The sequence below is a fragment of the Alligator sinensis genome, unplaced genomic scaffold (assembly GCF_000455745.1).
Source record: "Alligator sinensis unplaced genomic scaffold, ASM45574v1 scaffold1192_1, whole genome shotgun sequence".
In the NCBI taxonomy this organism is placed as follows: domain Eukaryota; kingdom Metazoa; phylum Chordata; order Crocodylia; family Alligatoridae; genus Alligator; species Alligator sinensis.
This window is the reverse complement of record NW_005842376.1, coordinates 913,418-935,342: the sequence shown is the minus strand read 5'-3', so window position 1 is coordinate 935,342 and position 21,925 is coordinate 913,418. Positions and strand designations below refer to the sequence as shown.

General features: G+C 42.1%; 1 protein-coding gene across 4 annotated transcripts in view; it reads right to left on the bottom strand.

The window, feature by feature from the left end:
* ASB11 (ankyrin repeat and SOCS box containing 11) overlaps nt 1–18,905 on the bottom strand; it is a 24,297-nt gene extending 5,392 nt beyond the window's left edge. Inside the window, exons 1-6 of one of the 4 annotated variants that reach the window (XM_006029400.2) lie at nt 18,728–18,905; nt 12,125–12,204; nt 8,085–8,192; nt 3,960–4,110; nt 3,589–3,723; nt 2,576–2,767 (exon numbers count right to left, since the gene is read on the bottom strand). In XM_006029400.2, coding sequence (XP_006029462.1) covers nt 2,576–2,767; nt 3,589–3,723; nt 3,960–4,110; nt 8,085–8,192; nt 12,125–12,204; nt 18,728–18,905 — 844 coding nt within the window. Of the gene's footprint in view, nt 1–2,575; nt 2,768–3,588; nt 3,724–3,959; nt 4,111–8,084; nt 8,193–12,124; nt 12,205–17,454; nt 17,640–18,727 lie in introns of those variants that run through there. The other 3 variants (XM_025210848.1, XM_025210846.1, XM_025210847.1) reach the window with 3 other exon arrangements.
* Between the last annotated feature and the right edge of the window lie 3,020 nt (nt 18,906–21,925).

Sequence of the window (21,925 nt, the reverse complement as noted above, 5' to 3'; positions counted from 1 at the left end):
CCCCCATGGCCCCCTCCCCCCTCTTTCAGCCCCCGTCTTCCCCCTACTTACCAGCATGGAGTCCGGGTCCAGCTCCCTGCTGCAGCCAGTGGGGACTGCTTGAATCATCAAAGCTCTTTGAATCTTTTCTGAATTGATTCAGAGAGCTTCAAATCAATTCAGACCTTTTAATTGGTTCCCCAATTCGATTCAAATTTGGAAATTTTGCCACCGAATTGGGCTGAACCTCCTCCAAATTGAATGAGCACTTGAAGTTTTGCACAGCCCTAATCTGGAGTACTGTGTTCATTTTTGCCCCCCCCCGAAAGGATGTAGACAAGTTGAAGAGAGTCCAGCAGAGGGCAATGAAAATGGTGAGAGAGGTATGGGGACATGACTTGTGAGGAGAGACTGAGGGAACTGGGCTTACTTAGTCTAGAGAAGAAAAGACTGAGAGGGGATTTAATAGCAATTTTCAACTACCTGAAGGGAGTTTTGAAAGAGGGTGGAGCTAGGCTGTTCTCAGTAGTGGTGGATGACAGAACAAGGAACAATCGTCTCAAGTCACAGCAAGGGAAATTTAGATTACATATTATGAAGGATTTGCTCACTAGGAGGGTATTGAAAAACTGGAAAAGGTTACCCAGAAAGGTTGTAGACTCTCCATCTTCGGAGGTTTTTAAGACATGGATAGACTAAGCTTTGGCTGGGATGATCTAGTTGGGGAAGGTCCTGCTTTGAGTAGGAGGTTGAACTAGATGATTTCCTGAGGTCCCTTCCAACCCTAATTTTCTATGATTCTATGAATCACAAGCTGAATCCAGAAAATTCAAATGTGAACCTATAGTGTCAAAAACAGTCTAACCTGTTATGATCTCTCTTTGCAAGAGAAGAATTGCTCTACTGTTTTTCTAGCATCATAAAATGAGTGAAAGCTAAGAGCTCGCATTTTTAGAGGAGTGCCTTGAAAACCACTGTTCTAGTCCCACTTTAATTAGTCAAGATAGGACATAAGTGATCTTTAAGTAATAGATAGGCCTTGTACTAGTTATCTGCAGGAAAAGAATTTCAGACAATAAGGTCAAAGTGGAGATATTAATACATTTATCAACCAATAGACAGAGGGCCAGATTCACCTACAGAATTATGCTGGCATGAGCCAGAGTAGATCTTTGAGCAGGGCTCCATTATCTGGCACTCAACCAAGGAAATGGTTGAAGCAGTGCGGAGCAGCCACTGGGCTGTGCCATCTACCCAATTTCACTGGACTGAAGAGGGCCAGAGTCTCAGAAACAGATAGTACCGGTTAGGGACAGAGCATAGAAAGAAAGTGATAGATTTAACACATCTCCTCTGCAGTTGTCCTTTAGGTGAAATGACTATCATGCACAGGCAGCCTAGATAAAGAGGAGAGATATATTTTATCCAGCCCTCCAAGATCACTGGTGAGAGATACATACACAGAGAAGAGTACAAAGTTCAGTCAAAGAAAGAAAGGGGGCCTCTGAGCAGATTACAAAATAAGGTATTTGACACAGTAGACCATGTAAAAGCTGACTCAACATATCTGTAAAAATTACAAGAAAGGCAGAGCAGAGCATGAGAAGTAGATAAGAATTAAAGAAAACCACTTCTTAATTATGCAAAAAAACTGGGGTCATTGATATACTCAAGCTGGGAGGCTGCTCCAACACAGTAATTAAAGTGCATCAGAGCAGACTTGATTAACTGAGTCTGCTGGAGTGTGGCAATTGCCGCGCTCCAACTAGCCTCTGCGTCTTGTGTATCAGTGTCCCCACACTTCAAAATGGTGATGGGGGCACTTTAACTAAAGCTCGTCTGGTGAGTTTTAGATAAAGTGCCCCCGCCGCCATTTTGAAGCACGGGGATGCTGATACATGAGCTGCTCCAGGAGCTTTGATTAGAGCAGCACTCAGAGACACTCAGAGTGCAGCTCACAAAGACACTCTCATGGACCCAGAGGGACAGCCTTCCATCTTCAGCTCCCTCTGTGCAAAAATGAAGTTTATTTCCTACCTACGGGGACTTTTTACCATCTTGTACCATTTACTCTTTTCCCAGAGCCTGACAAAGGGACTTTGTTCCCAAAAGTTTTGTGCAGAAAAGGACAATCTTCTTGTGATTTCTCAGTTGGTTTAATAAATAGTATCATTTTGGAATCAAGAATTCTAGTTTTTTATGTGTCTTTTTGTCTCAGACCAACACGGCTACCAAGTGCACCCCTAAATATATGTTTGGCACTTCTATAGTCTTTTTTCACTTCTTTCAAAACACTTTCTGAGGTGAACAGACCACCTTTTATAAGGGATGTGCAACAGCTTCAGAGCTATGTAATGCTGTACAGCTGTGTGAATTTTGACCAGTCACTCCCATCAGTGCCAGAACCAGGAACAGAACTGTGACTTCCAGACTCATTCTTGTGCCCTATCCACTAACACTGGAAGACTATGGATAATCAAGAAAGAATCAAGAGAGGGGGGAACAGCACACTGAAAAATAAAGCTAATAAGAAAAAGTACTTATGAAAAGGAAATAAATATTATTCAATTTTTATTTAAAAAAAAGGAATCATTACCTTCCCGAAGCAAAAGTGCCTGTTCCACTTTGCTATTGGGGGCTGCAAGTTCAAGGGCACATTTGAATTCAGCATTCCTGCACTTCAAGCTAGCACCATAATCTGTTAACAAGTTAACAACTTCTGCACTGGATTTCCTAGCTGCAGCATGAAGTGGGGTGTCCAATCCTTTACCCAAGTCAACACTGGCTCCTTTAAAGAACACACATACACACAGAGAGACAAGAACAGACCACAGTTAGCCTTAACAGACCATAGTTAGCAGGCCACAGTTACCACTCACTTTGTTTTTCATCATTTAACTTAAATGCATCTGAGGATATGCAGGAGTCTTCCATTACCACAATTATCTTGTGAGAACTGTAGTGCTTAGTCTCCACAAAAAAACAGACTGCTATATTAATAATCTTCAAAAGACGTAAGAGCAAAATCAGAGCAAGAAAAAGAATAAAAAAAAAGTTGAGCAATTGCTGCATCTTTTGACTACCTATTTAACAATGTTTAAAATCTGTTGTAGTGCTCATCAGATTAATTTAATTACTTTAGAAGAACTGTGAGTAAAGCATTTATCCGGGGCTAATAGAGATACACAGATTAGGCCATATTCTTTGCTTATGTAAACTAGCATTGATACATAGGTGACAAACAAATATAACATTGAGAAGCTGTCCTGTTGTGTAGGGCTCTTTATAGGGATCACTCTAATAAGCATCTTCTCTTTCGATAACTGACCTTCCCTCTGTATTTAGTGAGCACTGGATGAAGTGAATGCTTTGCCTGGCTCTTGATTTTCTGACACTCTAAGGGAACTGATTCAGATCACACAGTAAAGCATATGCCAAATTATTTGCCACTCTTATACGTCATAGAATGAGAGAATCCCATTTTTTTGTTCCAATTTCAAAAGATGCATTATATTTTCAATATATTAGGAATGTACTGCTTGTCCCAAGTGGACAAACAATAATTAAGGGGCTCAAGCATGGACAGTTCTTGCCCTACCCACAATGTACCTAATTCTAGAAGCTTCTTGACACAGTCCATCCTTTGATACGTGCAGGCCATGTACAGTGGTGTTCCATGCTGAGAATGGTCTTGGTCAATATCAACATCATTAGCCACAAGAATTTCCATACACTCTCTGTGGCCTGGAAAACAGAGAAGAAGCTGTCTCCTCTTACTACTTTCCAGTAGGACACCTAACAAACACAAACTGCATATATAATATTAGATTAGAATATACAGAATAATGTGGAATAAACAAAAAATATTTATCTCTGGGGATCAGATTGTCAGGAGCAGGTTATGTTTCAATAAGTATTTAGGGATTAAAAAATAAATCAAGTCCACTTAGTATAAGCTGCACCCAAAATCCTGAATTTACCTCTCTTTACTGCTTCATGAATGGGTGAAGCAAGATGATTCCCTAGCTGTGCCTTGGCTCCAAATTCAAGCAGCATGTTGACACAAGCCGCACTGCCACTGCAGCAGGCATTAAATAGAGGAGTGATCCCATCAACAGTGACTGCATTGACCTGAAACAGCAAGACAGGTATACAGCAATCTCTTTTAAAAGGGCTGCACTTCATTGCATGCCATGCACATACTGACATTAAATGCATCATATGGATACATGGATCTTGTTTAATTTCAGAACCCTATAATTCACAGCATTCAGTCACACTCTATAGGAGACACCATTATCTTTCAAGTGCTGTCCTTTTTTATGAAGGACAGAACTACAGGACTCTGACAGTAACTACTATAAAAGCTCCTGCTGCGATCTGCTGAGAAAATTGATTTTTTTCTAGGAAGCTTTTAGAATGTTTACTAAATGTTAGGTTTCCAGCAACCTCAAATTGAAAAGTAAAATTTCTGAACAAAATCTGTTTTCTGATTTTATGAGAGAAAGGGGGAGGGCCAGAGAGAGAAACATTAGAAAAATATTAACAACAAAAAAGGTGAAAGTGCAAAAGTGTGTGGCCTTCCGAGGACTGAGCATGAAATATTTGTCAGAACAAAAACACTGATATCACCAGAGATTGAAAGCCCCTTCCCTGCAACACCCTTCATGGGGCTGCACATGTAGGATTAGCTGTCCATCTTCTACCTTGCAGAGTGCCCCATTGATGACCCAGTGTGACACAAACTGATCTACACTTTGTTGCAAGATGAAGTGTCCAAATTCAAGAGGGGAAGGGAATAGCTGATATTTTCTCTGAAAAAAAATTCATTTAATCAAAAAAGGAAAAGAAAACAGAAAAATTTCAGCTAGCCCTAATCCCACCATTGAAATGGAGTTTAAAAGGGTTTAGGTGAAAATTTTCCCTTGCCTACTTTAATGTAAGGCCAAAGCAATAAGACTGTACTAATTCTGTACAAGAACAGCTGGAACTTCCAGTTCTCACGGGGTAGAGCTCTACAGCTGAGGTTCTGTACCCAGCCTTCGGGGGAAGGATGGGGCATGCCAGGCTCCTGGAACCCAATCCCAGTATATGGGGTGGTGCCAGACCCCCAGACCCAATCCTGGCACTTAGAGCATGGTGGGGGCAGTGCTAGCCCTGGGGCCCAATCTGGGTGCAGACCAGCTCTGCACTACTCATTTCGCCTTCAAGGCCAAAGGCACCACTGTTCAGTAGCATCCACTTCTGCCACAGTCGGAGACAGCTGAACAAAAGACAGACTGGGCTAGATGGACCATTAGTGTGACCATTATGACACTTTGTTTGTTCTTATGTTCCTACTACAGAGCTATGTTATGTTGCAGAGCTGCACTTTACTAATTCAGTGACTAATGAAAATGAGAGAAGGTTTGACTGATTATGAAAGTATTATCCAATCTGAGTGGCTTCTAATTTGAGAGCAGAACTAAACTGAGAACAAAACAGGGCACAAAGGATTGGAACACTCTTGGAAGAGCAAGAGGATTTTACAGGAAAAAATTGGTACCAGGTCAAGGCTTAAGAGTTGTACAGCAAAGTGTCATCTCCCTTGGAAAAAGCAAGGCATTAGAAATGTGTTGACTAACACATTGTAATTAGCAAGACACTAAACACTGTCTTACCCTTAACTAAAGAGATGTTTAAAATACAGCCATATATATAAACATATTAGCTGTCTGTGGGTCACATTTTTAAGCTTACTTGTCCTTGTTTACAAGATGGTGAATCATGTTTTATGCCATGTTCATTGAAGCTTCCTCCCCCACTGAACATAATTAACATAACATAATTAACATAATTCCCCCCCACCATTATAGCCACAGCCCTGCCATTTGAGCTTTTGAACACCAGAAATTTGTTCTGCAGCTGGGCAAAGTTCTGTAAGAAGCACATTAGCCTTCATTTTACCTGTGGTCAGATGCCTCTTTCAGATGAGAAACTCCCATAGGACTTTGGAACTGAAGAGGCACTGACAGACATGCAGGCCCCCGCTCTAACTCATGGTGCTTTACATAAAGCACCATGAGTTAGAGCACTGCCCCGTGCCCGCCCCTCCAACCCAACAGATCTTCTTGGGGGAGGAGGTGGAAATCAAGCCTGCCTGCAGGAGCCCAAGGAGCTTGCCTGCAGATGAGGAGCTGCACCCCCCAGCCCTGCCCCTCTCCCCTCCCAGCTCCATGGCACTTTGCAGGAAGGGAGGAGGGAGCAAGCTGGCTGAGGTTTGCCTGGCCTGAGCTGGAGAGGTGGAGGGAGGAGGCAGGGAGCTCCAATCCACCTACCTGCCCTCCAGCTCAGGTCAAGGAAACCCCAGCTGGCAGCTTGCTCCCCCTCCCCCCTCCCTTCCTGCAGACAGCCCCAAATGCCCCACAAATTAACCCTAGGGAACAAAAGTTCCCTACTGTGCACTACAGTGGAGAGCCTTCACCTGATCCCTCATTTGATGAGGGTTAATTTGATATGTGATCGGCCACTTTAAAAACATTCTGCAGCCATGCACGTGTGTCACAGCATGTCTGTAGAGTGCTTTCAGGGGGCCGATTAAGCATCAAATGTAACTTCTGTCTGCGCCCAAGATGATAGTTGTCCCTTCCTACAAGTTACCTGCTCCCTTCAAGACAGGGTTCCTGTTCCTTTGGGGCCCCCTGTCCATCCTTGACCTCCCTTTTCCTGGTAAGCCTAAAATCCCCCATCCTATACAGCTTTTAAAACAGTAGGTGGAAGATGGTAAGAAAATGGTTGTAAGCACTCAGATTTGATTGATTTTATAATGGACAGCCAATCAGACTTGAAGTGAAAGTAAAAAGACTGATAAAGAAGAACAGCTTCTTTCATTCTTTTCTCCCCTGGGTACTGACTTACTTGATAACAGAGAAAGGAACATTAGGAAGTCTAATTTCAGAGTAATGACTTCATAAGTAAGACAATTAAACAACAAAAGCACTGAAGAAAAGCAACAGAATGGGGCACTCTTTATCCAAGAGGCTACATGTCTATTAACTTTAAGTATAGGGAGAAGGAAAAAAAGAGTGCCTGAAACAATATGTTACATTCAAGAACAGGAATAGAAGAGTAGCGACCGAGATGACAAACGTGACAACTGATTGTTCAGCCTCATGATTTTCTGGGTGTTGGAAAGATATGCTGTTAATAAACCAAACCATTGCTTCATTGTCCTTTCTTTTTTTAAAGAACAGATCCCAAACAACTGGAAATGCAGTGAAGCTGAGGATCAATGTTTGTTTCTTGCTCTCTAGGGAATTAAAAGTTAATATACAGTGTGCACAGTTATTTAATAAATATAGTTTCTCCCACAAATAGGCAGTTGTTAGATTGGAGTTACCCAGTTTGTTGCCCCTCAACATGTCAATAGCTCAGGACAGTAATTAGAGGAACCTGTAACCAGGCTGAATGAAATATATTTCATTAAACTCCAATATTTCCATTTTAAAATGCATTTTACCTTAGGTCCAACTTGGGGGAAATGTTGCTATTTTATTAACAGATAAAATATTTCATTTCTTTAAACCCATTTATTTTTTATTTATATGCACGTTTCAAACTAATCTCACAAAAGACCATGGGGAATTCCAATGACCATTGTGAAAAGAAAAGGATAAATCATTAACATAACGATCATTATGGCCTGGTTATTCTAATTTTTTATGTTGATCACAGTAAAGTTTCACAGAAGAAAGACAGAAGGGAATATATTGGAGACTAAAGCTACAACAAAGCTTTGAGATCCTTCAGGATGAAAGCCATCACTAAAGAATCATAAACAATTTATTATTGGTGAAAACAGAGCATTTTTTCCCTTTTGTGTCTAGAATTTGTCAATTTTGATATGTGCAGCTTGGAATCACTGTCAAAGATAACTGTACCACAGAGTACTGATCGCCCCTTCAGAAGTTTGGCTCCATTCCTAGCATAAGCTGCATGACTAACTGCATGTTCTAGATTGCATCAACATATGCCAACTATGTATCATGTAGCTACCAAGCACAGGATCCTATATTCTTTTTCAACTCTACAAACCCATGTAAATCACTATGATCTTTAACACTCACTCGAGCACCATTCTCCAGTAAAACTTTTGCACAAGCAACATGGCCACCAAGGCAGGCGTCATGGAGAGCAGAAACTCGGTCTATTGTCACAAGGTTTACATTGAATCCCTGGAAATCAGAAGAGAGATATGAAAACAGGCGGATGCGGGGTTGTGGACACCCTCACCACAAACAAAACATGAAATGCAAACATTACTGTTCCACAAAGGCCAAGACTGCATTCCCTGCTCTTGTGCAAACTCCTACTGAAATCAGTGAGAGTTATTGCAGAATATGCAAGAAACAGATGATCCTTTTTTGACACTATAGTTCTTGCCACCAACTAGCACCCCCAAATGTAGATTTGCAGCAAAAGATAAAGGGAAGCTGCTGTATGATACAGTAAACATCAGGAAACACTATACTTTTTTAGACTCCAATAGTGAATTAACTTCCTTATTTCTAGATACAAATAATAATCATAGTTTATAAGCTGTATTTTTATCTGTAAACTAAATACAGCAATATTACTGGTCTAAGTTACATTACGTATACTGTTTCCTTTTCCTCACTTTTCTAGAAAACACTTTAAACAGAAAAAAAGAGACTGTTGAATAATAAGCCCTTTCTAGGAATGTCTGAATAAGAGCTCTTTTATTAATTTATATTTGAACAGAAAACAGTGATTCTCAACCAGGGTACCATGGCACACCAGGGTGCTGCAAGATCCTTTTAAGGGTACCACAGGGTACCTCACAATATTAACACTCTTAGGTGTTAATATTGTGAGGCAATATTCACAAAATAAACTCACAAAATTCACAATTCACAAAATAAACTCAGAGATTTTAAATAGGAATCCATAGTGTCCAAATATTCTAGTATGTTGTCGTATTAAATTCTTTGCAACAGAAGAATTGCTCTATTTTTCTTTCATTAAAAAACAAATGAAAACTAAAAGTTGGCATTTTCAGCAGGATGCCTTCAGTGAAAACAACTATTCCAAATACTCACTAAGGGAAAACAGCACAAATATGCTTGAATCCAAACCTGTGTGGAATTTTGTGAATACATTTTTCAGACTACAGCAAAGTCAAATAGAAAATAAAAATTTACACCCACATGCAAGAATACAATATGAGCCAACTGTACTATAGTGTAACACGGATAACACATTCTGGTATTTTAAAATGCAGTTGTTGCAAATATCTGATGCAAAACACTAAGCAGCTCACACGATGGCAGCAGTGTGCTTTCCTCCTTCCCCCCATCCTCTTCCCCATAAGTAAATTCTACACAAATTTACTTTTATGTATAAAAAGGTATAAAAACTTGTGGGCAGACAAATGCTGGGAAATTGTCCAGCTGCAATCCACTTACACAATAAGCAAAAACAGTCATAATACTCCGTAGCATAACCATTTAAAATAGAAAAAGCAAATGTATTTATGTAAGAGCTAAGCAATCACATTGATATTAAAACATGACATTGAGAACCTCTCTGGCTTTAGGCATCAGAAGGGGAATAAGCAAGATTCCTTTTGCACTGGTAGCTTATTGTCTAAGTTATCCTTTTTTATAGTTTTCAAGTTTACCACATGGTATCTTTACAAGAAGAAAGGTTTTCTACAAATCCCTTGTGTGAAGAAAGAAATGACCGCAGTGACATAGCATTAATTAAGCACATTCCTCTAACATGGGAAATGCAGCAATCTACAAGAGAGGAACATATTTTATCAGAGTAATTCCTTTAATCAGCAAACACTCTTTAAAGACTCAGGTATGGGATGTGAAAGCAGCTTTCCCCATAGCTACATTTATCCAACACTTCCCATTTTTATAAAGGAGCTGAAAACAGGGTCTTATACTTTTAAAAATACAGATATTTGTTAAGGTTTCTCACTCGGTACTGGCAACGGCTAGTCTTTTGAAAATGAAGTGCTTTGTTTTCTGGCTTTCATGGGCAGACTTTTTTAAAATCATGTCACCACCAATTCCTTGGAGGTTGTTCCTAAATCATTCAGGTGCTTTTGAAAAATCTTCTATGTGACTTTAAATAAAGCTACATGTTTAATATTAACTGAAGGGTAAGTATCTGAGAAACAGTGATCAACTGGTATGATACTGCATGAACAGCTTTACCCTTTCATTTATCTTGCTGCTGTGGATCAGCTCTGTCCCACTCTCTATAGATTATTATTCCCCACCTAACCAAATGGTAGCCCACTCTTCTACCACTGAAATCTTCAAAAATAAAATATTCAGATATATGCATCTACAAAGGTAAAACAAGCAGTACAGTGATCCTTATCATAGCTGAAGCATCCTTGTGCCCCAGCCATCCCGCGTCTACATGTGCATGGCTGTGCACTCAAGAACACCACTGTCAGATAGGTACTTCTGTTTACAACTGCTAACCTATGACAGAGTCAATTCGTTTACTGCAGTCTAATAGGGCTGTGCACCTAGACACCGAGACTTTACTGTGGAAGTAATTAGGCAACATCACAATAAACATCTCATGTAGATGCATCCACTGAACGGGCAGGGATTTCATTTTTCAAATTAATTACCTGAAGTTGGAGGCTTGGGACCAAATGGCCAATAAACAGAAGAGAATCAGTTTTCAAATTTCAAAGAAGTGGTTGTGGTACCCTTTAAATAACCACATACAAGTAAGTGTCAGGAGCTGGGGATTTCTTGGTATTCACTCCATTCCTTTTAGAAATCCCTCATTTCAGCCTCAGGCTCATTTATGCTCCACACAAATCCAGGGTCCCCCTCAACTTTAATGTGGAAAATCACTGTATTTTCTCACATAATGGGCATAAGAAAGTAAGTGTGAGCATGCCTCATTTGGGGTCTCTGTCATATATCTCCCACATTTATCAACTGACAGGTGGAGAAATAAGGTTGGATCTCAGGAGATGCATCTACACGAGACATATACTGTAGAGTAGATTAATTAGCTCCACACTAAATGTCTTGCATCTATAAGTTTGGCCTTATTAGGCCACAGGAAACTAATTAACTCTGCAGCAGTGTAGTACTTGTAAATACAAGTACTATTCTACTGCGGAGATATTTACTATGCTGCAACACACATGTAGACGTTGACCTGAGTTTAAATTGTACCTGGTCTGCCCTGCCAGCAGGGGGCTATATTCCTGCTTGCTGCCTAGGCACATGGCTTGGCAGATGTAGGAGCCTTGTGTCCCAGCCACCTCCTCCACCATCTGATGCAGTCACTTGTTGCCCAGGCCTGACCCCTGGTATCCCCTGCCAGCCTGGGGTTGCTTCTCAGAGCCCAGACCATACTGCCACCGCCAGCTTGAGCCTTGGCCTAGCCCTCATGCCCCCTGCCAGCCTAGGGCTGCCCTGGCACCTGTGCAGCTGCTAACAAAGCCAGAAGCTGCCCCTGGATGCTGCAGGGGGGCAGAGCAGGGCAGAAGCAGCCCCTGCTTAAACTGTTCCTCCTGGGCTCAATTTGCTGCTGTCCTAGGATCATGGGTAGACTGCATCTGGGAGTAGTATACTGCAGTGCAAATTGCTCCACACTTTATTCAGTCGCAATAATTGCACATATAGGTGCACCCAGGATGATGAGGTTTCTTGGATATCTGTAGTAGTGGGCACTGATAGAGAAGGCACCAAAAATCTAATAATCCTAACTTGTTCCATTGTCCTTATGCACTATGCCATACCGCTTCCTATCTCCTGTTCACTGCCCTCTGAATTCTTGGCTTCAACTAGAGTGGAGACTACCACCCACCCAACTTGTATATGCTCCCCAATTTATGCCTTTCTAAAAGGAGCTGGTCTCTAAGGTGCCACCTTGCCTTTTCTTCCGCCTCTCCCCAACTAGGAACATACCTGATTGTTTTATAAAACAGTATTTACATTTAAACCTATACATTTAAACCTATACATTTTGCCTCCTCTATCCCATGTAGCCTGTTTTTATGGTTAGTCCTTGAAAAGGAAGCCAAAAGTTGGAAAAAATCTGGAATCTAAAAAAAAAAAAGAGATAGCATCTAATGAATTTATTTCTGGTTTCTTACCTGTGCAATCAAGGTTTTCAAAGATAAGAGGCGCCCTTGGAATGCAGCTTCATGAAGAGGTGATCGATCAGCCCATGAGCCTAACACAGCACAGGAGTTAATCCAAATATAAAGTAAAAACATGAAAACAGAGATGCAAACTGTTCCAAATGAACATAGGAAAATTTGTATTTGTATACGCGCGCACACGCACGCAAAACTGCCTACTAAATTCATTTTAGTGAGAGAAGATAAACCTTCAGCACTTTTGGAATAGCAGGGCACTTTTTTAGGTATTTGGAAAAAACGGTTCATGGGCAGAAACTTTAAATGCAGCAAAGTAAGCTAAGAGCACAAATCCAGTCCTGCTGAGACTCTCTGTGGTACTTGAGAAAATTCCACTCTCTGATCCTAATTTTTAAATCTTGACCATAGCCTTTAATTGGTAACTTTAGCTGAGTGCCTAGCAAACCAATTTAATATGCCCAGAGCAATTTTCTCTCTGACTTAGCAAATACGAATTATGAATGTCTCTACCTTTCCCTCCAACCAGGTTAGCAGATATCGATATTTTACCTCCTCACCCAGGAGTTTCAAAGAAACACTGCCCAACGCTCAATTCCTACTTTTCTACATCATTTTGAGCAATTCATCTCAAGTAAACTCCCCAGTGAGATCTGTGGGATGTCTTTTTTCTTTGTCTGTCTGTGGTTCTCCTTAATTTTCTGCTTGGTTGAATGACTATACAACCTTTAAGTAGTAGCTCCACTTAGAAACATTATTTTAGTTGTAAGGATTCAGAATTTGCTGGGGGTGTGTTGCCATTTAAGACAGAATTGTGTCAAAGTCCAAGCATTTTTCCCAGAGTTAATAGCTACCACAATAAGATGGAAAGGAACTTGTATCATTATTTGTCCTAGTTCCATCTAAGGTTTTCTTTTTTATAGAACCCTTTTCCTTAACATCTGCATTCTTATGTACTTCAATGTATTAAAGCTCACATTTTTAGGAGATAGGGAAGTACAATTATCTCCGTTTTGCAAATGGGGAACCAAGATGCAAAGAAATCAGTGAGAGTTACATCTTCCTAATATATCTGAGGATCTGGGCTTAAATTTTTTGGCCAAGCTCACACAGTGAAATAAGTAATTGAACCTAGGTCTGCAGAGTCCCAGGCTAGCACTAGGACCACTCGCCCGTTCTTCCTTTCTGCTGGGTCCCAATGTTTCAACTGGAACAAGGATGAAAATAGTAACAGATTAAAAATACATGATCAGCAGTGGCCAGACGCACAATATGAGAAGGAAAGATGGGAAATCCATTTATATTGAAGGGGCTGGTCAGAGATGCATAGGTGCAGAAAAGCTAGAGCTATGCATTAAAATCCATGGATTAAAAGCAAATTTATTCTTTATGGTACTTTCTTCCATGTTGTTTGTTGCTGTTGTTCAGTGTTTTGCTCTGTGGTAGGGCAATTCTTGGCCTTTTCATAGTTTATTCAACAGAGAAAGGCAGAACACAGAGTAAGCCTTTGTTCATTACCATTACTGCTTTTTTTTTTTTTGGCTGGCATTAAGCAATCCTCAAATGTTTTTTTTTTCCCTCCACCAATCTCAACATCCCCACCCACCAAATAAAGAGAGACCTATTTACCAGACCAATAAATAAATAAATATTATTAAAGCTGTTGCCACATTTCATCAGTCTCCCAGTAAATACGGTCATGGAGTGACCTCCAGGGGTTGCTTGCTCAGGACAGCTTCATCCTTGTCTCTGGCAGAGTCCCTGGAAGCCAGCCTGGGATTGACTTCTAAAGCAAGGGACAACCCAGACTTCTTCCAACTCTGAGACCCCAAACTTTTAATATTTCACATTTCCTGATTCTCTGTGGCCCTGACTGAACATCCAGTTCCCCTCCTGAGAGAGGGACTTCACCTCCTGTTGGGAAGATCCACCACAGCCACTAGTACCACGCAGCACAGCAGATAATCTCTTCAGTAAAGGCATTCATTGGGGCAAAGGCCACCCAGCCAGAGGTTTTCTGCTCCCTTTGAAGGGGTTAATCAATCCCTCCTTCCCCAAACCAACTTTGCACAGCCCTGTGCACCCCCAAAGATACTCAGCTGCTCCCTTTCTAGTCTCTCCAGTTCTGTAAATCTCTCCACTTCTCAGTCCCCAGACTCTTCTGGTCAGGAGCTGCCAACCTGATTGTATTCCTGGGTGTCAGGCACCTCAGTTTTGTTGATGTTAACAAAGCTATTTAAGGGCCCCTGCAAACAATTGAGCTTTCTGCCATGCCACAAGTGCATGATTGGAGATGTGATTGTTGGATCACACATCAGATCCCATCACACCTTATTGCTGGTGCAGTGGAAGCCTGGGATCATGATCCTGGGCTCTCCCTGCATGGGGAAGAAGCAAGCTCCTACAGGTGGGAGCCCCTTCCGCTAATGGGGATCCTAGGCATGGAGATGTACCATGCACCTGCATGGCTGGGAATACCATCAGCTAACTTAGGCTCCCAGTCAGAGGAATTTGCTTCTTGCCCATGCAGGGGGAGCCTAGGATCATGATCCTATGCACCCCATGGCTGGGAATCCTGTCAGCTAACCTAGGCTCCCAGGCACGGGGGTGCACCTGGCCACACTTTCAATTAATGGCATGATAGGAATCAGCCACAAAGTTATTACACATTCTTGTAATAACTTGTTCCTCATTTTGTGATGACATTTTATGATTGAATGTGTGGCTGGATCACAAATTAAGATGCAATTAACTGGTTAATGATATCATGTCTAAGTGTAAGGTGTGGCAGCAGTCTGAGAGTCATAGTTCACACTAAAGGTCCATCCTGTCTTGTCCTGCATGAAGACAGCTCTGACACTTAACCCTTCATTTTCTGTGCACAGGCTAATGGGGTAAGCTGAGTCACACAATATAACAACATGAACACAGTTAATACAGAAATATCACAATAAAACCCCACAGTCCATTCAAACCCCCAAATCACATATGCCCACAACATTACAGAGGAAAATAAAATCAGAAACCTGAAAACTGCCATGCTTAGCCTGGATTCTTTATGAGACAATGACCCAGGGTTAACTAATAATCATAACCTTGGATTTTTATACGTGTGCTCCGGAGGGTGGGGGGTGGGGGGGCACTTTAATTAAAAGCGTCCAGAGTGTCACACATATTACCGTCCTCATGCTGAAAATTGGCAGCAGGACGCTTTGAACTAAAGCTTGTTGAATGAGCTTTAGTTTAAAGCACCCTGATGCAATTTTTCAGTGCAGGGACACCGATAGATGTGACACTGGACTCTGCTAGAGCGTAGTAATTACCACGCTCCAGTAGACTTGGTTAATTGAGCCTGCTCTGACATGTAATTACAGTGTACATAATCAAAGCAGCCCCCCTGCATGTGTATAGGAGCCCCTTAACTCTGTCTTTGTAGAGTTGCAACCATACAGCATTCCCAGAGAAAGACATTAAGTGTTGCATAATTTCCTTAAATTTAATAATAGCAATAATACCAGACCTGCCAAAAATGATCATTAAGATTGCCTGCTACTTTCTCTTCAGCTCCTTACATCTTTAACAAACTACTTGGACTAACATTTTCCATGAGGGGTATTTGCCTTATCATAATAAAACATGAGTCTGAAAAAACCTCCAGAGTGAAAGTGTGCCTGAGGCAAGGAGCCAGGGTGGGGAAGAAACAGAAGACCAGAATGGAAGGGTCATATGTAGGACAGGCTTGTCCAACTTCTGGGCAGCTTGGGCCCACACGCCATGTGTCCCCTGTCAGCGATGGCAGGAAGCAGAAGCTGGAGGAGGGAGGAAAAGCCCAGAGACCCTGGTAGCCACAGAAGGAGTGTTTGGGGGCAGCGGGGTGCAGAGGGGGTTTGTGGCCAGGCAGGAGCCTTCAGGCTACAAGTTAAACCCTCACAGGCCATGAATTGGGCACCTCTGTTGAAGGAGATGAGGCAAAAGGGGGGTAAACTTTGGGGGAACAGGCAGAAGATTTGTTAGAGCAATGATTCCCATCCCCGCTACCTGAAATGCAACTCAAGATTCCTCGGTTCTACTATCTCTCTGCTGTTAAAAAGTATCTATGAAACCCGCAGGCCCAGTGTTGAGGAAGGCAATCTATTACTGATATAATTGGACCAAATGGCTCAGGCCTGAGCAGTGCATCTAAAGGTTCCAGCCCTGCTACTGACCTACGTAGGAGTAACGATGATGCCACATGATGACACTTCTGATTAAGTTCACCTGTACTTATCATCTGTCCCAGGCTTTATATGACAGTCTAGCGTGTTTAATTAGCCTGGGTGGAACATCACACTACAGAGGTTATATTGCTTCCAGTATGTAAGCTAGCTTAGCTACCTCTGCACAGCACTACATTAAGGTATGTATTCAAATCACTTATTCTGGGGACCCAATTCTACAGGTAAGACCCTTTTCCCCTCCCAAAGTATATAGGTTTATATAGCATTTGTATACAAACCCCACTTACTTTTGTCCTCAGTAACACTTATGAATGCACAGCACTTCTGTAAATCAGAAAGGAGGTAAAATCCAGCTGGAGCTACCCTTATTCTCCATTAGGCCTCAAATCCTGTACAAGACCACCCATTCGGGAGGTAATAGGACTCAAGTGGTACTTGCCCTTCCTTTTCACCTGCCTTGTGGCTTTGAGGAAGGCTGCAGGAAAGGAATCAGACAAAGACTATAGGTCAGCAGAAGCAGCTACAGAACCAGCAAAAGCAAAGACCTCTGGATAGTCAGAGTAGTTTCTATATTTTTGACTGGACTGCCTCTGCTCTGTGCTGTTTGGATATTTCGTCTCTCACTTTTTTGATCTTGGAAGTCCTGCTCAGCTCCTAGCTGAGGATTTTAGCAGACCTTTACTGAGCATAAAACTAAGAACGTCTCAAAGGCTTATAAACTGGTGAACTTTGGAAAGCTTTTCATAAGGATGGCAAACACCCTCTCTCTATCAAAGATTACCTTCTGATCAAATTTCAACTCCCTATTCCAAAGTATGGCATACTAGAGCTTCTTAAATAAAAGCTTGCTGATATTTTTAATAGGCACTAAATAGAACATTTTTTCCATAGCTTCAGATACACAAACTCGATCATTTTAGAAATTTAAAACAGGGTCTGTATAAAGAAGAAGATCAGGCAACCATAGGAGTAACCATAGCACCCCCATCTATACTTAGCTTTACGTACACACCACATTGTATATTCCAACATATTAAATAAACATATACAGTGCATCTCATCTATATTAGTCACACATTTTATGTTACATGCAACAGGGACACTTCTCACCATGAAAATGCACGCAGCTGTGTATTTCCATGCAAGTCACAGCAACATACCTCCCTGAAACATATGGCAAATGTAGTTCCCGTAAGGGGCATTTCTTAACTCCTCAGTTATGAAAGACATTTCTGAAACACCATGGATTTCCTATATTTCTGGAGGAAAATGGAGAAAGTTTGCTGCTACTTCTCTTGCCATTGCATTACTTTGGGTTATGCTGCAAAACTTCATCTGTAATCCAATACAGTACACAGGCAATATCATCACATGACCTAGTGTTTTGAAAGACTATCCTTGCAAATGGCAAATATGATACAGTCCTGGAAAACTTGTATGTACTTAGCTAAGAATCTTTATATGGGTAAACCTACCAGTTATCAAGTGTCTTAACGGCATTTTGGTTAAGGCATATGAATTAAATACTTAATTCACAAATAAAAAGAAGTCTTTGCTAATAACCCATAATTTACAAGACACTATGGAGACAAGTACAAAACAACATGAATATTACAAATTCTAGTCAGTAAGTGCCTTATAAAAAAGATGGTACTGCCTTTCTTTTGACAGGACTCTGATTTTCAGGCCACAATTTGATTCTGGCAGCACCCTGAATAGCCATTTTTCACCATAAATAGTTCTATTGACTGCCTTGGACAAACTTATGGTGTAAGCCTGTAAGGCAATAATTTTCATAGCTGAGTGGGAAGTAATATTATTAGAAAAGAAACAAAGGTAAATGATCATTTTGAGAGCCTGCCAAATATTTTATTGCCAAATTTGATTTTCATAATAATGCCAACTGCTTTCATTTTATAGCTCAGTACGGTTCAATAAAACAGATATTCTTGGCTTGGATTCAAATGAACAGTAATTACACCCTTCCTAGTGTCTTCCTTTAGGAAATTCACATTCTCTGTCTTTTCTCTTACTGCTCTCTGGTTTTGACTCAAACTTAGTAAAACCCTTCATTACTTGCACAGTTAACTCTAACAGCCGGTCTGCTTCCAAAAGCAATCTTTTATTTCCTATACTTACGCAAACATTTTTCACACGTAGGCTGTCTAATTGTTAGTCTCATATTTTGCACACCCAAAACATGCCAGTGCATGCTGCCACTGTGCAAAGCTTGCAGAAATGGAAAGTGTGGTCAAACCATTCAACCAGCACATTTAGCAACTACCTCAACTTCTGGCAGCACAATGATTAAAATTTAATTCCTCAAGACCTCCATATTTAGAGAACATGTACTTAAAGTTTGAGTGTCTGAAATTCATTTTACCTGGTACTATTCCATAGATCTCTTCTGCTATCCTGGCAGCTTCTTTTCTGTTGCCTTTAACAATATAGAAATGGGTCAGCAAAGCCAAGGAAATCTTAATTAAAAGTTTGAAACAAAACAAAGCAAAGATTGCAAAATAAATATTATTAAAAGCATGGAGTATAGAACTGCCCTCCATTTTGGTTTGCTTTTTGTATAGTTTTCCAGGTCTGCTAAGTTGCAACAGGTTATTATGGGCATCATATTGCATCTATTTTAAAACCTCCAGGACTTGCTGATCCTCATGTTACCAAAAATATATTCAGTTTTTATTTTAGGTTAGAAAGTTGATAGCAAACAACATTGCTGAGTAATAAAGCATTTTGTGGTTTTGAGTGATCAAAAAATATCATTTTCAGTTATTTTCCAATATGGAAACAAAGGACTAGAGCCCTGAACCTGGAATGTGTGTACAGAAAACAAAAAAATGCACATAAATTGCAAAGTAAGGCACATTAGAAGTCATTTTCAATGGGAAAATGTTATCTGCCAATGGCTTATCAATTCCCAGTATATTTATTCTCAAATCGAGTGGGTAAATTTACAATCTGCCTACTCAGTATCTCAATATGCCAAGTGTACAAAAAAGAAAGGTCAAAAGAAGGAAAACTAGAAAAAAATCAGTTTTATGGAACATTGTATTGATCTATGGGTGAAGGCATGTTTCTCCAGTTAGGTGACCTTCATATAATTCCGTTTCCTGTCTGAATAATTAGTGCAGCTACTGTTCCACAGAAGCAGAATAAGAAAAAAACAAATATAATAAAAGAAAGAAAAAACCCTGCTCAGGGGAACTGAAGAAAAAAAATACCCATTTGCCAATAGGCTTCAAAATGTTAAAAGCATTTCAGAGCTGCTTGAAGATAGGTTTTCAGGAAGGTGAAGTGGATTTTTTCCCATCTCTGAGTGGCAGAAGACACTATGTGAAAATATTCATAAGAAATAACATAATTTTAGAGGAAAAACTTTTTCAAAAGGTATCCTTCATTTGTAAGCATTGTATCTGGCAATTTAAGAAGTATGGCCTTTTGTAATTAGATTTTTTTTTTAACCAAAGTCTCTACAATTCTTTCTTCATTTAAAATTATTCTTAAAAGCCTTCCCCACAAGTAAAAGAAACAAGAGTATAACTTTAGTTCATAACATATAGCATCATCCAGTCAATATCCCATTCACCTCAACTGATGTGTCCATCCTAAAATGCAATCCTGCAGAGATTTGACAAAGGCAGATCTTCACAGTAGCAAGGAATCCCAAAGAATTTCTTTGGGATGGAGACCTGTATTGGTGTGATAATTACATAGTTGTATTGTTTGCTGGGATGTTATATATTGAAAGGACTTCTTTGGATGGGTTTTGGGCTGGCAGACCGAACTGCAGAAGAGCTGGGTGTGACCTAACTAATTGTACCCTGCCCTCTGGATGGTGCTGGAAGGATCCGTTTCTTGGCTCTTTCTAGAAGCTGGAGGGGGAAAAGAGATGTAAAGTGGGAGAGCGAGAGTGTGGCCATGTCCATGCATACCTGTGCCAGCCTGGAGTCCACAGAGCCTGCTAGAGTAAAACCCCAGAGTAGAGACAGAGGGAGTCTGCCACGTGGTGGCTGCAGCAGAGAAGACTGGAGCAGCAAGGGCAGAGGCAACTCATTGAGGGAAGCAGAGAAGCTAAGACCTCCGGAAACAAGGTGGAGTTTGCTGCAGAGACAGGTATCCAGGTTCTAGCTGCATTAGTCTAGAGGCAAAAGGAACCCGGACTCGTGGTAGTTGTGATTCCTTCTACAGACAGGGAGCCACTGGAACCAAGTGTGGTCTGTGAAATAACGCCCTAGCCAGGGGTCAGTGAAGCATTAGGAGAAAGTGTGTTTTAAACCTTTATGTTCTGCTCTGTCTTCTCCAGTTCCATTGTAGCATTTTTCCATATTAAAGTTAGTTTTTACCCACAGCACGGTATAGGGCAGGGGTGTCCAACCTTTTTGAATGTGGGGCTGGATTATGAAGTTTTTATCACCCAGTGAGCTGGCGAGCCATATTCAAAGATGTCACAGGAAGTGGTATCATATCAGGAAGTGATGGCACGTGACCTTTGATATCAATGAAGTTGCAGGAGTTGACATGGTGCTGGTTGACATAGCATGCATGCCCGGGTTGACATGGTGCTGCAGGAGCCGCTTAGCTACAACCGGGTTGCCCTGGTGCTGGAGAAGCCACGAGGTCAGGCCGCGGTTAACCTGGGGCCCGCCCGACCTGTGTGTGCCATGCCCGGGTTGACATGGTGCTGCAGGACCCGCCTGGACAGCAGCCAGGAAAAGCAGCATGCAGCTGAAGCTGGCTTCCCATGTGCTGCTGGGGACGGGAGGAGGCCAGCCAGGCCCCCACCAGCCAGCAGAAGCAGCGGCAGAGCCGTGTGCCACTCGGGACTGACAGTGCTGGCTCATTGCATCCAGAGCAGCACATGGCTCCCCCCACCGCTTCTGCTGGCTGGTGCAGACCCTGCTGCGCTCCTCCCAGCCCCAGCAGCCCATGAGAAGCGGCCCCCTCAGGGCCTCGCGCACAGGTGGCCAGGCCCGGAGAGCTGCAGCACCCGGGGGGAGACTGGCCAGAAGAGCAGGAGCCGCCTTGCTGTGGGGCAGGGCAGGGCAGCGGGGCTGGCTTGAAGCAGGTGGGTGAGGAGGCAGGTGCAGGCTAGCAGTGCCAGCGGCCGCTTCTTGGCCTCCCATGCAGGGCCGCTTCCCCGGGCCCTGTGGGGGTAAGCAGCTCCCCTCCCCTTGCTGTGGGCTGGGGCCCGCGGGCTGGCCCCACCACCGCCTCACCGCTGGCTCCACGCTGTCGCAGCTCCGCACTCCATGCTGCCACCATGGCTCCACGCAAGTGTTGCTGCCGCCACCGCGCTCCGCCGCTGGCCAGATAAAATAGCTTGGCGGGCTGCATGGCGGACAAGCCTGGTATAGGGGAACCAAGCCAAGCAGCACTGCATGTGAACTGTGCAGCAAGCAGCTGACAAGACTTGCAGCCCATCTGGTATGTGGCTAGAGAGCCTGAGGCCCCCAGGCAGTTAGAAGTTGGGCAGCCCTCCCCTAACAGAATATGAGGGACAAACTGCAGCACTTGACAAACCTGAACACAAAGAGCTATGTTTCTTATCAACTGAATTCATAGTTCCTGA